The 13,939-nt window shown below is 30.7% G+C and overlaps 1 protein-coding gene across 1 annotated transcript; it reads right to left on the bottom strand.

Annotated features, from left to right (window-relative positions):
* Positions 1-6,190: 6,190 nt before the first annotated feature.
* LOC132035483 (transcription factor MYB64-like) lies at positions 6,191-8,430 on the bottom strand. Its single transcript, XM_059425766.1, has 2 exons — positions 8,063-8,430; positions 6,191-7,282 (listed from the first exon to the last, which is right to left on the bottom strand). Exons 1-2 carry the CDS (start codon positions 8,214-8,216, stop codon positions 6,498-6,500), a joined length of 939 nt encoding a protein of 312 aa, XP_059281749.1. The 5' UTR covers positions 8,217-8,430; the 3' UTR covers positions 6,191-6,497.
* Positions 8,431-13,939: the final 5,509 nt, after the last annotated feature.

Below are 13,939 nucleotides of genomic sequence, written 5' to 3'. Positions count from 1 at the left end.
ATAGTCAAATGTCGTATTTGGTGTGCTGAATTTTATACAAAGCAACTATACCAAACATTAGCTATATTTTTTTTCCTGAGCAGCAACCAAGAAATAGTTTTTGACGTAAATCAATATCCCTTGTTCATCAATCAAACGGTGGATGCGCGTCTGCGTTTTTATCCCCATCATCGTGGCCCTCCGATTAACTGACTTGCAATGCAAAGTACGTGAACTAAACGACGTCGTAATTGGGAACTGTGGATGCAAAGAAATAGTTTGTTGACGTCATCATCACTAGTGGCGGATTCAGGATTTTCACTCAGAGTGTTCGGAAAAATAATTGAACCTAAATATACATTGTAATATATGTTCAGGGTGTTCAAAAGTTAATATATGTATATAAACACATAAAATTTACCCTAAATATATACTGTAATACATCCGCCCCTGGTCATCACCGCCATTTTTAGGATTTATTTGATTGTGAAAATTACTACGATGAATGTAAGAGGTTTTTCCGAGTTTATATACGAGTATGGGATGTGATACAAACGCTCTTGTTTAGAGCGTGGGATTTATGCTGGGTAATCTCTTTTGTTGCTTCGGCGTTTGCGAATTTTAGTCCTTATCTTTAAGACCTTATTTGAGATAGAATATTGTATATTATTTACTCAATTAAAGAAAATAATAGTAATTCGACAGACTGTGACACTTGGGGGTCGTTTGGCAAAGTTAGTTTATTCATGCATTAAATTTAGCATAAAGTATATCATGTTTGGTAGCTGGTTAGGAGGTAAGTTATTTATATACTCCTTCCGTTTCAATTTATGTGAATTTATTTGATTGGACACGGAGTTTAAGAAAATAGAGAAGACTTTTAAACTTATGGTGTTAGATGAATCACATATATTTTGTGTGGTTATAAATCATTGCATAAAGGTTAATTGTTTCCAAATATAGAAAGAGGTCATTCTTTTTTACACGGACTAATAAAGAAATGGGTTCACATAAATTGAAACAGAGGCAGTATAAAATTAATATAGTGTTTGGTTTATAATTTGGAAACCCGTATAACTAATATATTTATAAGTTCTGAAAAAATTTATGTATTACTTTATGCGGGGTAGAAAGAAGAATAACTAAACCCTGCATAAAATAATATATAAATTCTCTCATAACTAATTCATATATTATTAATGCTTGCATAACTCTAACCAGCTACCAAATAACAGACAAGCATGCATGAAAGAAAACAAATTACGGTGATTTTTTCTTTAAAACACGTGAAATAACTAGAAAAAATTCAGAAATTTGTCTCAACCAAATCTCATGGACGCAAAGTTTTTTTGTTTTTTTTCTAAATTGATTACTCCAGAGGTGTTAATTCAAATTTTCTAAGACTGAACTTCTTTTCTTAGAAATGATATTTGGTCGAAAACTAAATTAATTTCCCAACACTTTACTACTATATATAAGGGACAATAAAAGAGCTTTTGTAGTCCTTATAAAACTTTTCCAAAAATTATCAAACTTTTCAATTAATTACTTCTAGGTCCTGATCTTATTTTTTAAAGTCAAATTTATTTTTTATTCTTATGGTCTACTTTTTAAAAGTTGTCGAATAGTCTGCCTTATTTACCTGTTTTCTATCTAGTATCTGGTACCCGCATTAGAGCTCGCCTAATCCAGATTTGCGTCGCATAGGGCCCAATCGGAGGAAGCGCTCCCTACCAAGGATTTTTTCATACCCAAGCTCAAACCCGAGACCCCTGGTTAAGGGAGGGACAACCCCATCCGCTGCACTTTATTTTCCCTGTTGCTCTCTTCTATTCATCTTATCTATTAACATAAAAAATAGTCATTTTTTCGCTAGATATTCTTGCTTCTTGTTGCTCTTTGTTTTCTTCTTTTTCATTTGTTGCTTATTATAGATTTTTACATGTAAGCATTTCTTTTGCTTTATATTTGTATTATGAAATTTGAGAATTTCTGAAAATTCTTTTACTCATATGTAGGCATTTCTTTTACTTTATATTTATAATACTTTAATAAGCTCATATGGGTTTACCAAGAATAGTACAAAAATGATTTTCAGATAGTTTTAAAAATTATTAAATGATGCCATATAATGTTGAAAATGAAGAAAATATTACCAGTCAAGATCGGGTTGTCTTTAAAATCTCTGGTTATCTTTAAAATCTCTAGTTTGGTTAACTAAAATTAATCTTTTAAACACAAAATGAGTTTGACGTAGGGTGAAATTAGAGTGTCAGCTACCGATTCGATCGGATTCAGTAGCACTTTGGTTCAAATTCTGTATTTGTCTTAAAAGTTCATGAAATATGTATAAATTATTAATTTAAAACTAAATAACTTAAAAAATTAGGATTCGAAACTCATATATTTCAAATTATGGCTCCGCATTTAATTTGAAGTAAATAATTTCATCAAAATGATAATTAAGGTACTAAAGGAGCGAAATGAAATTTTTGCTTTTATATTTTGAAAATATACTTATTTGAAGTTTAATTATTACCAACATAAATTATATTTCTTTAATTAAAATATTACTTTTTATATTTGGAGTTGGGCCCGGACTTAGCACAGGCCTCGTGAAACTAGTTTTAGAAACAAAGAACACAGTAATTTCTGAGAGATTTCTTAAGCCAGAGAATTATGCGCTAAATGATATAAATATTAGAAGTCTATTTTCAACTAAGAAAAGGAAATAGAACAGTGGCACCCCTTTCAAAAATTCATTAGTCTAAAAGAATATGTTTTGGAAAACAAGTAAACGGTTTATTTGCTGTGATTTGGCTCTCAAAATGGTCTTAGAATAATAATAATTTGGAGTTGTCACCCAATTAGAAAAATATGACATTTTGAGTAAATATGTTAGCTACACAATTGCAATCCCTCTTTTGACTATACAGAGTGGATTAAACAAAAAAACTCTTTTGAAAATACAGAGTGGGTTAAGAAAATACTTTTGAAAATCTTAGACTCCAAAGTATGTGCGAACGTGAAATTGGTTTTGGTGATTCCATCTATTGAGAGGAAGGTGTGAGATACTACCCAAATTATACATGAAATGCAATTACTCCTCCAACTTTGATGATTATATAAATTATAATTTACATATGATAAAGTACGGAAAACGAAAATTGATTAATATTCACTATAATGTAGCCTTTCAAACTACATAGGACAAAAAAAAGTATATATCTTGTACTGACTTTGCATTTTGTAAATTGTTTATATGCTCAAATGATCCGAATTTTGGTGCACTGAAAGAAACAAGCATGATGAACGATTAACGTATAATCATCATATTGACAATTAACACAAGTATTGTTATTTGAAACCTAATTAAATATCCATGTTTTATCTTAGTTATAACTTATATGACCCATTTTTTTAACATTTGCACGCCAACAGCAGAGAGGTTCGATTTCCGCTATATATACATGATGTACTGCAAAACAATTGATTTAAACATTCCCCCAAAAAAAATTAAAAAATTAGGCAACTTCTATTGAAATACTTAACATTAATCCCGTTTGACACGATTATCGTACAAAATAGTGCAGTTGTCCGCGCTTCGTTCAGGGATGAAGAAACATCATCATTGATATGATATTTTTAAATTTTATTTATTGAAAAAGGACGATGAAAATTTTCATGTAACCTCGATCGATGTTTTACTAATTTGAATTATTATTTTCCTTTTCTCTTTTGAGTTATAAGTTTGACTTCCCTGTACATTATATCCAAGTTTATGATGAGTAATAAAAAAAAGTAAGTAAACGATAAACATTACTTGATCACATTCTATATGACATAACAAGTTGGACGGCTTGTATATATTTCTTCATAAAACTCTTTCTTCAAGAGACTAAATAGTCTTGTCCATGTGTATCATATATTCCTATCGATATTAAGTTCACATCATTCTCTAGTTTACTTCGTTTCTTTTCCTCTTTTCTCTTTCCCTTTCAATTGAAGGTACGAAAACATTTTCAAACTACTTATAATGTAGATATCTTGTCAAGAAGAAATAGTACAATTGGATTACGTACTATACACACTTTTTCTTTATTATATGATTTAGTTGTATAATTTGCAAGCTAGTATATAAATTATCTGTGAGATGAAGAAGAATGAAGGAAGAAGCTAGGAACAAATTAAAGAGAAAAGGAGAGATGTATTTAGAGGTAATGTAGATGAAACAATGGTAAATTTGTTCATACAATGACAATTATATATAGAAAAAAGTTTAACAAATCATCATTGGTGTAGAAGTTTTATTGTATAATGGTATTATATATGTGTTTGAATAAGAAAAACGTCGAGTGTGATATAACAAAATTGTATTATAGGGATGTTAGCATAATTTAATTTACCAAAATAATAAATAAATACCTGATAAGATAGCTAGGTTGTCAAAGCAATACTGAAAATTCGTTTTAATAACTTTGAAAGATACTAATATGTATATTAGGAATTAATCTTACGGCATTTGCTTATTTCCATCAGTTTACATTTATGCAACATATATTATTAGAAAAGAAGGAATTAAGTTAGGGTTTTGTGTGACATCATTATTATATAAAATGAACTCGAGAAAAATCCCTTGTTCGTAAAATACCTCAGGCCTCAGGGTGATTTTGATTGGTAAACAAGTTATACTTCTCAATTGTAATATGAGAGTTATAACACAAGAACTAAATAATGACGAGATTATTTAATAGATATAATTTCTTGATAAATATTTGGTTCATTGCACCTAAAACGAGATATAAAGGGAGATAATATAAAACACATATTTGACTTACACATGATAAACTCAAATAATTTTATTCTCAATTTTTAACATATGTTTTCGAGAAGTACTTTGGAGAAGGACATTTTTGTATTTCAAAATTGTTATTCCATAACTAGAGAGGTATCAGGATTCTTTGTACCGAAATAAAGTTTAATCAAATAAAGGGCAGCCGGGTGCACTAAATTTCCGCTATGCACAGGATCCAGGGAAGGGCCGTACGAAGAGTTTATTATACGCGACTTTTACCTGCGTTTTACGCAAGAGGTTTGTTGTCACGACTTGAACACCGTGACTTCACAGTCACGTGGCATCAACTTTCACTGATTCTTTCAAAAAAACTTCTAAAGTTTAATTGATTACGGGATAACATAATTTTACATTTTATTCGAGGATTATTATTCCCTATTCTCGTAATTAACAAAACGACCCCTTAGAGCACATAGTTTAGTGGTCTGGTAAACAGAAATCTCCGTAGAAATTGAGAAAATCCTGCCATCAGCACACATAATTAAAGTGAATAAACAAACGAAAAAGGTAGTTAGATGACTTAACTTTCATTAGTCTCAATTAAATAAATCTGATTAAGAATCAACTCTATTCAAAGCACAGGACGAGAAAGTAAGACATATATCCCAAATCTTAAAATTGGAGTGCACCTAAGATACATGGGTTTGTCGTCGTTAGTTTGCCTGTAAACATTCGTTAATGAATCATTATCTCCTTTATTTGAATACGGTTCCGATTTCCTACGTAGAAATACATGTAACAAATAGTCCTCTATCAAACTAGTATGTTGTAACTTTCAGGGCCTGTTCCAAATAGCTATCAATAATATATTTATGTAGCTGCTCCTTAAATGTTGCGATTTTAACATCTGCTTGACACTGATATACAATATCCTTAGCACATATCTCACATCAAATTAGTTTCCCTCTTTTTTACTTAAGAGATTAGCAACCGATTCTTACCTGCACGAAATTGATACTTGCACTTTCTACAGAAAAGGAAAAAATAAGAAAATTTGAAGAGAAAGAAACGCAAAGATAATCTTTCCATGTCACGTAACAAATGGGAAAAAGAAAAGCAATACATTGACAAAATTAAGAAATATTACTATGACTCCCTTTTTTTAGGAAGAAAGAGTTTAAGTTCTATGTATTGATTTTGTAAAAAAATATCTGTACTATTAGGTCATTTATTGGTAATTAAAGGTAAATTTCTTGATAAGCATTAACAGCTAATCTCATAAAATTAATAACTTACCTCTCATCACAAGTTAAAATTCACTAATACTATAAACAGTTCTTACACTATCCGTGTATATTACTTAAATCCTCAAAAAGAATATATACAGATGTAACATGCATGCATAAACCAAAGGTCTTTCAACATAATAGTATATTATATTCATATCAAAGTTTATTACATATATTATGCTACAAGTGTTCAAAATCCATCTCCCTAAGAAATTAGGATGATTAAGTAAAACCTAAGAGTACTTTTTTACCTTAGAGGTTAAAGAAACAGCTAGCTAATTAAGCTATCACTTGAACAACAACTATAGGCAGTGACTAACATGATAAGGAAATTAACTAGGAAGCATATCGAATACTTATATTTTAATTGAAGATGAAACTTATCAAAAAGAATTGTTAAAACATTAAACAAAGAATAAGGGAAAAAAAGATAATCAAGAAGAAATCCCCACACCAAGAAAATCTATGAAGGGAATATCCTTCTTTTCCCTTGCTTCTTCTACATATTGTTGTTGTTGTCGTCGTTGTTGTTCAATGCTTGCCCTGAACATATTCCCGAATGAAAATGTACTATCGCTAATATTCACTACTCTCTCCGTTATGTCATCAGATCCATTTCTATCAGCATAACTAAAAGGGTTTTGAATTATACTCCCTTTATAAGTATTAGCTCCTCCTCCATGGCTTGAAAAGCTTAAATTATCTTGACATAAAGATTTTTGGTCTAGTGAGCTTTCTCTAAACAAATGGTTCCTATTTCTTCCACAAAATTCAGGTGTAGATGAATATGTGGACATTGAGAAAACCCTATCTTTGTTGGGGTTTTGAAATTCAAAGAAGTTGATTTTGGAGCCATAATTACCTTCTCGTGTTTTCGGATTATCATTATTATTGTTGCAGATGTTGTTGTAGTTCTTTCTTCGAAAACCATAGGAGAGTGATTTAGAATCACTTAGAAAGTTATCATGATGTTGCTGTTGATATAGGCTTCTTTTGCCACAAATCTTGGATTGTTCCCTTTGCTTTCTTGCCATTAGGACATGCCAATGATTCTTCACAGCATTGTCAGTTCTACCAGGAAATAATCTTGAAATTAATGCCCATTTGTTGCCATGTATTCTATGAGCTGCAACTAGTCTTTGTTCTTCATCTTCTGTAAATGGCCTTCTATTAATTCTTGGATCAAGTTGGTTGAACCATCTCAATCTACAACTTTTCCCTACAGATTTAAGAGAAAAAAAGAATTGATTTTTCTTAGTAACTGATGATTTTCAGAAAGAAAAAAGAACCAAATTAAATGTGTGACTTAAAGACTTATAGAACAAGATCGTTTAATTTGCATTTAATATGCTTTTAAAACAGTTGAGAAGATACTATCAATGGAAGCTGATAAGACTTCATGTGTGTATGCATGATGCCAAAAGTTTCCATTTTAGCCAAGTTTAAATTTTAATTAAGTTATAAGATAAACAGCAATAAAGGTTATCCATCTATAAAAATAGTTTGTGAAGTAGTTCATAAGCCATCTTTAAACAAACAAATGAAGAGCAAAATAATAGCAACACCAATAAATGAAAATCTTTACTAACTTTTAATGGACTTGAGAAGTATTTGATGCTAAATATCGCATATTAGCCAACTTTTGACAATAAAGAAAATTCTCAAAATGTTCTTTAATTTTTTGAAAGAAAAGGGGGTGATATCAAAGTTCAAATTATGCTTCCCTTCTTTCAACAAAAATTAACCCTAATTTTGAAACTGTAGCACCATAATAATCAAAACATCTCTTTTTCAGATTCTTTTTTTTTTTTTTCTTACTTCATGATACTCAAATTTAGATCATTAAAATCAAAATTCTTACTAATTACGATTCGAGCAAAGAAAAAGTAAGCCTATTTATTTCAGATGGTCGAGTCAACACATTATTTTTCGCTTCTATATATGTTTATAATCCAAACTCAATAAGTAAATAAATAATATTTCATAGATGGATATAAACCTGATCTTCCTTGAAGTTTTTCAGCAATAGAGTTCCAATTTTGAGGACCATATTGTTCTACAAGCTGCCGTAGCCTTTCATCTTCGGCCGGTCGCCAGTGGCCACGTGGACAGCTACTTCTTGTATCATCACCTGAACCACCACCTTCCGCCATGTATTTGGTTGAACAAGCTGCTGGAAAAGTTGTTGCTAGCAAAATTAGTAACCTTGATCAAATTAAAGAAAATTAATGGAATAAAAGTATAAAGATGTTATATATATAGTTATAGTTATATGTCAAAGAAAGAGTAAAAGAAAGTGGGTTGGTTTAGAGATATATAGATGACTGATGGGCAGTCACTTTTGTTGGTTTTACACGACAAATTGGGAAGTGAGGGGAGAGAAAAACTTTTGTATACTTGTTGAAAAATACGTATTCCTTTTTTTCTATTGGTCCTTCATCATCTTAATTCAAATTCTCACACGTTTTAGATTCATAGATTTCTAGTTTTTTACCTCAACAAGGAAGTGACTCTGAATATATTGTCTGGCACTATATCTCTGATGACCGGCTCAATCTCACTTATTATGTTTATTATGATTATGATAGTCTCAAAAATTTCACGAAATAGGGAAAATAATAAATTTTAATAGAGAGAGAGTGAGAAAATCCTTTTTTGGAACATATAAGCTATAATTCATAAATGAGATATAAGCATACTGAGACAGATCTTAATGTTAGAAGGGCGGGGTAAGGAACTTCTGGAAATGGAATTAATTAATTAGTAAGTTATTTTGGTTGTGGAATATTAAATTCTTTTCAAGTACAAAAGAATTTATTTCCGGAAACCATCTCTCTACTTCCAAAGTAGTGGTAAGGTCCATGTACTTCTATCTTCTGCAGACCACACTTTGTGGGATTAAACTGGGTATGTTGTTGTAGAAAAGAAGTTATTTAGTTAAAGAATTTTAATTGTATATATCGATGATACAAAAAATATTTACACAATTATGTCACTTATTAGTACGTAATTAATTTGTTGCCACAGGTTAAAATCCACTGACAGTGTAAAACTTACTTTTTAGAGCTCTGGTGTATATAAATTAATTAATCCTTAGTCAAATTGGTTTTACTCTTGTTTGCTAATGAAGAGTTTAGTATGCATTAAATGCCTTGCTATTTCATTAGTTTGTACACAAACAAAAAGGGGGAAAGGATTTAATAAAAAATGAAGAAAAAGGAAAGTTGGGGAGTCGGTTATGGAGGTTGTTGAGGGGTGTAAATTCATTTCATTTGCGTTAAAGATACAATTATATTAGTCCTTTCAAATAGAGAATGGCAATAATGACTACCGTTAAGAATTTAAAATTTTCCGTTAATAAAGATTTTAGCTAGGTATGATTAGGCTTTGCTCCACTAATTGGGTTTTCAATATTTCGGTATGTTGCTTGTACTTATTAATTAGATCGATGTGATATAAGAGACTGACCTTAGTAATCGGCTATTATTAGATCAATTAGTAAATAATTGTGATAAAACTATAACATTAACAATAATAATAATAATAATAATAATAATAATAATAATAAATATTACTATTAAATAAAATAAAGGGCTATTTTTAAGCAGGAAGAAACCAGATAGAGAAAAGAAAAAAAAATAGCAAAGTGGTCACGTTATCACTCTACAGTACTGGATTAAGTATTTTAATAAATTTCACAAAAATATGTTATATATTTGTCAATGACAAGTTTTTTAAAGAGACAACATTGTGAGGATGGGTTCAAGTATTGAAGATAAATATTGGGAACACATACAGAGAATATTTTAATGATCGCAGATTACCCATTTATACTTATGTTTATTATAGTCCATGTAATACTGATTTATAGAAAAACAAGATGTAACGTGTTGGTGGCAATTCATAGTTGATTATATACTAAGATGAAGAAACTATAGACAAAATATTTGAATGAAATAAATCTTTAACAGTAATATACGATATAGGCAAAGTTAATTTGTGTGAAATAGGTATATATAAGAAACAATTTCTTATTCTTTTTTATAATCATTCAACAGTAAAAAAAAGGGTCTATCCATGAAATTTCGTTTACGCAGTATCGTTAAAGTATAACAATAGTAGTTACAACGTCAATTGCATGTCAAGCTATTACAATATTTCAAAAATAAAATCAACTTATCAAGATAAATAAAATTAAAGAACGAGTTTATGTTATTGCCACCCCTAGTGTTTAAGTAAAGATTAAGTCATAAAACAATACTAAAAATAAGAATTAGCGATGGACAAATTATGTAACTAAACAACAAAATCCGAATCCATCGCTAATCTTATTTAGCGACAGATTATCAAAAGTTTCTGTTAGTTACGAGCCATTTCATGATGGATTAGCGACGAAGTTCATAACTAATTCTAGCTTCTTTTGTAGTGAAAGTTTATTGCTTATATGCTTAACCACAATATTACGTTGTCTTCATATTGTACTAATTTATATGTCCAAAAACATGTATTAATAATGAAACAATAATCTTCGCGCGCGTAAGCTACATAATATTTCAAATCTATGCATAAAACTAAGGAGTATATGTTTATCATATCAAAGTTCATAATTCATTTCTTAAGAAACAACTCTAGGAATTACTTTGTTAGGAAAATATATAGTTCAAACATTCTGATGTTTAAGAAAGACTAGCAGTTGAGAAAAGACATAATTTAATTTACTCACCCACCCAAATAGGCAAAATATAAATTGGACTTCTACTACATGTCTTCCAATCCATGCAAATGGAATCACAAAGTTGAAAGCTTTTTAATCAATCAATTAATTAAAAAATTGATTTCTTAACTGACTCATTAATCTATACCCCACGAAACTAAACACTTCTCTTTGGAGTCAATTAAATTAATTAAATAGCGTATCCATTCACATCGAAAGTTTATCAATCAAACAAGACATCTCCAACGGTGGGTGTTAAATCAATATCTAAAACCTTGGTCCTTAATACGCATGTCTATCAACAACAACAAAATCCAATCATGTCTAACTTTTTGGATTTTTAAATAACTAAGTTAAATTCTGTTTGGTTAATTAGTTGATTGTTGGAATTATATATGGATATAGCAGGTCTTTCGACTTCCATTTTTCCTTATCAGTCTACAACGGCTGCCCTGTACTCCCTCCGTTCCAACTTATGTGATATAGTTTAACTAGACACGAAACTTAAGAAAGAAATGAACACTTTTGAAACTTGTGGTCTAAAACAAGTCATAAATATTTGTGTTGCTGTAAATTATTTCATTAAGCGTAAAAGGAGAAGTTCTAATTATTTCTAAATATAGAAATGTATCATTCTTTTTTGACAGACTAAAAAGAAAAGTGTATCACTTAAATCGGAACAGAGTTTATTTATCTTCTTTCTCCTCATATATTGTCACAGCCCAAATATGTATGGTCAAGATTGACACATTATGTGGCTAGTTTTACGGATAGAGTAACCTCATTTTTCATCTTGAAGTGTTTATAGTATACTGAATTTTTTTCCTTACGAACATTTCGTGCGGGAATAGACTAGTAATTGGAGGTCTATGGCCGATTAATATTGTCACTCACTATCTATAGCAACTCTTTATGCCATTTTGACTTGATGGATTATGGGGTTCTGGATGACCCTTCTTTTCTTTGGATTTCCTCTGCACCCTCCCATGACATTGTAATTACTCCATCACGACGCCCTTCTCTCGAGGTTGACTACATAAATGGTCATCAAAATATCAAAGTGATATGACTTCTATTTCCCCCAATACACTAGTCTGGCATCAAGAAAAGATGTAGAGTGTTACTTATGGATTCATTCGAACACAACAGTTAACTCATTCTCGTACGTGGTAAAAAGTTTACAAAATAAGTACAATTTTTTTTTTCAACCTAGAAAATTAAATGAGTTATGATAGAATTTCGAACTCGGACACATAAAGTTCAAATTTTGAATCTGCACGACATCGTGATACCACGGATATATTGTAGACAACATAATTAAATAAGGGAAACTTATACAAATGACTACACTTTTTTTTTTTTTAGGCATAACTACACTTTTGCTAATTACATTTCGTAGCTACAGTAACATGTATTCAAATTCGGTTGTATTTCGTTGTATTCCAATTCCAATTCGGTTGTATTTACACTGTATTCAAGTTATCGTATTTAAATTCGATTGTATTCAAACAACATAAATGAAAAAAATAGGGATATTCATCTGTAGTCAAATTCATTGTATATAAAAAGAATTCAGATGTATTCAATTCGGCTGTATTCATTCATAACTACTTTTACATTGTATTCAACTTATTGTATTTAAATTTGGTTGTATTCATACAACATAAATGCAAGAAAATACAAGGATATTCAGCTGTATTCAAAATTTACTGTATTCATTTGTATACAAAAAAATCTCTCCTTCGAAATACAGGAGAAAAATACATAAGAAACATTTTATGGTACACTAGATCTCTGACACTTTAGATCTCTGACGAACAATACAAAATACACTAATGTATACAACAATACAGTGTATTTTTCGGTCAAATCTGGAAAACACAGTGTATTTTACGTCAGATCTAGGCCACCGACCTACTCATCTTCCGGTCAGTGTGGCGGCAGCGGTTAGAACTCGCCCGAAAAGATGGAGAGGTAGATGACGACTCTGCCATTGATGAAGAAGATGACGTCATTTCCATTTAAATCAACAAAGATCCATACAAAAATCAAACGAACTGTTAACAATCCAAAAACTTAGGGTTAGATTTGACGGTAATGGCGGCGGCGGTGGTTAGACTCGCTGGAGAAGATGGAGAGGAAGACTGAACTAGACGTTAGAGAGAGAGAGAGAGAGAGAGAGAGAGAGAGAGAGGGGGGAGAGAGAGTTGCGGACGTTAGAGAGAGGAGGAGGAGAGAGTTATGTATTTCACCTTAATAGCTAATTAATGTCATTAACATACAACTTTTAGTTATGGGGAGTAATTAATGCAAACTATAGCTACTAAATATAATTATCTACTACTAGTTTGCCACGCCATGTAGATTGCCCTAATAAAATAAACTGGACCGGGTCCTTGTCAATTGGAGCCCAGGATCAGCCAAGCCCAGTTCTCCATCAGCCCAACTAAAGGATTCGAGCCAGTTTATTTAATTTTCTTTTTCACTTATTTTGTATATTGGAGTTGTAAATAAAGCGGATATTGAAATCAGTTTCTCATTTTATTTTTTTTTCATTTTCATCGACTCTATCCCTTTCTCTATTCTCTCTCGGAATTAGGGTTGTCCATGAATGGTACCTTCATTTCTGCTTGATTTCTAATGTTTACACGTGTTTTTAATATTGATGATAATGTTAATTTTGAGTGTCAATAGATAAAATAAAAAAGGGCAAGGCACAACATAAGAAAATACTAATACTGGTAGAAGATTAGTGGACTCTGTTTACATAGTTCACATTTGTTTGAATTGCAAATAATTCCACACGACCAAACAGATTAGTTATGCTTTCTATTAATTGGTGTCTTCTATGTGACTTATTTAATTCGTTAAGAGCACTACTTCATTGACATATGTTTGCGACCTCATTAGCAATTTTCATACTTTAATTAATTAATTCCATACTCATTAATGTTTGTATGTGTAATTAATTTTCATGTATGTTTTGGTAGAGTTGTGCGGAAGCCATGAAAGGAAAGGTTTAAAATAGCTTTCAATCAATAAGTTTAAAGCATTTCAGTTACTTGTGCAAATAAATAAAAAATGATTACCTCTTCCCAAAATGTCTTTATAATGAAAACCATAATATAGCTTTTTCCATACCTTCTCAAGAAACCCCATATT

Source organism: Lycium ferocissimum, chromosome 10 (genome assembly GCF_029784015.1).
Source record: "Lycium ferocissimum isolate CSIRO_LF1 chromosome 10, AGI_CSIRO_Lferr_CH_V1, whole genome shotgun sequence".
In the NCBI taxonomy this organism is placed as follows: domain Eukaryota; kingdom Viridiplantae; phylum Streptophyta; class Magnoliopsida; order Solanales; family Solanaceae; genus Lycium; species Lycium ferocissimum.
The sequence above is the reverse complement of the archived record's forward strand: the minus strand, read 5'-3'. Positions and strand labels throughout refer to the sequence as shown.

Excerpts from the sequence above, each read along its gene's own strand:
- LOC132035483 (XM_059425766.1), bottom strand. The coding sequence starts at position 8,216 with ATGGCGGAAGGTGGTGGTTCAGGTGATGATACAAGAAGTAGCTGTCCA. Across the intron at positions 7,283-8,062 it reads AAAACTTCAAGGAAGATCAG|GGAAAAGTTGTAGATTGAGA; the intron begins GTTTATATCCAT and ends TTAAATCTGTAG.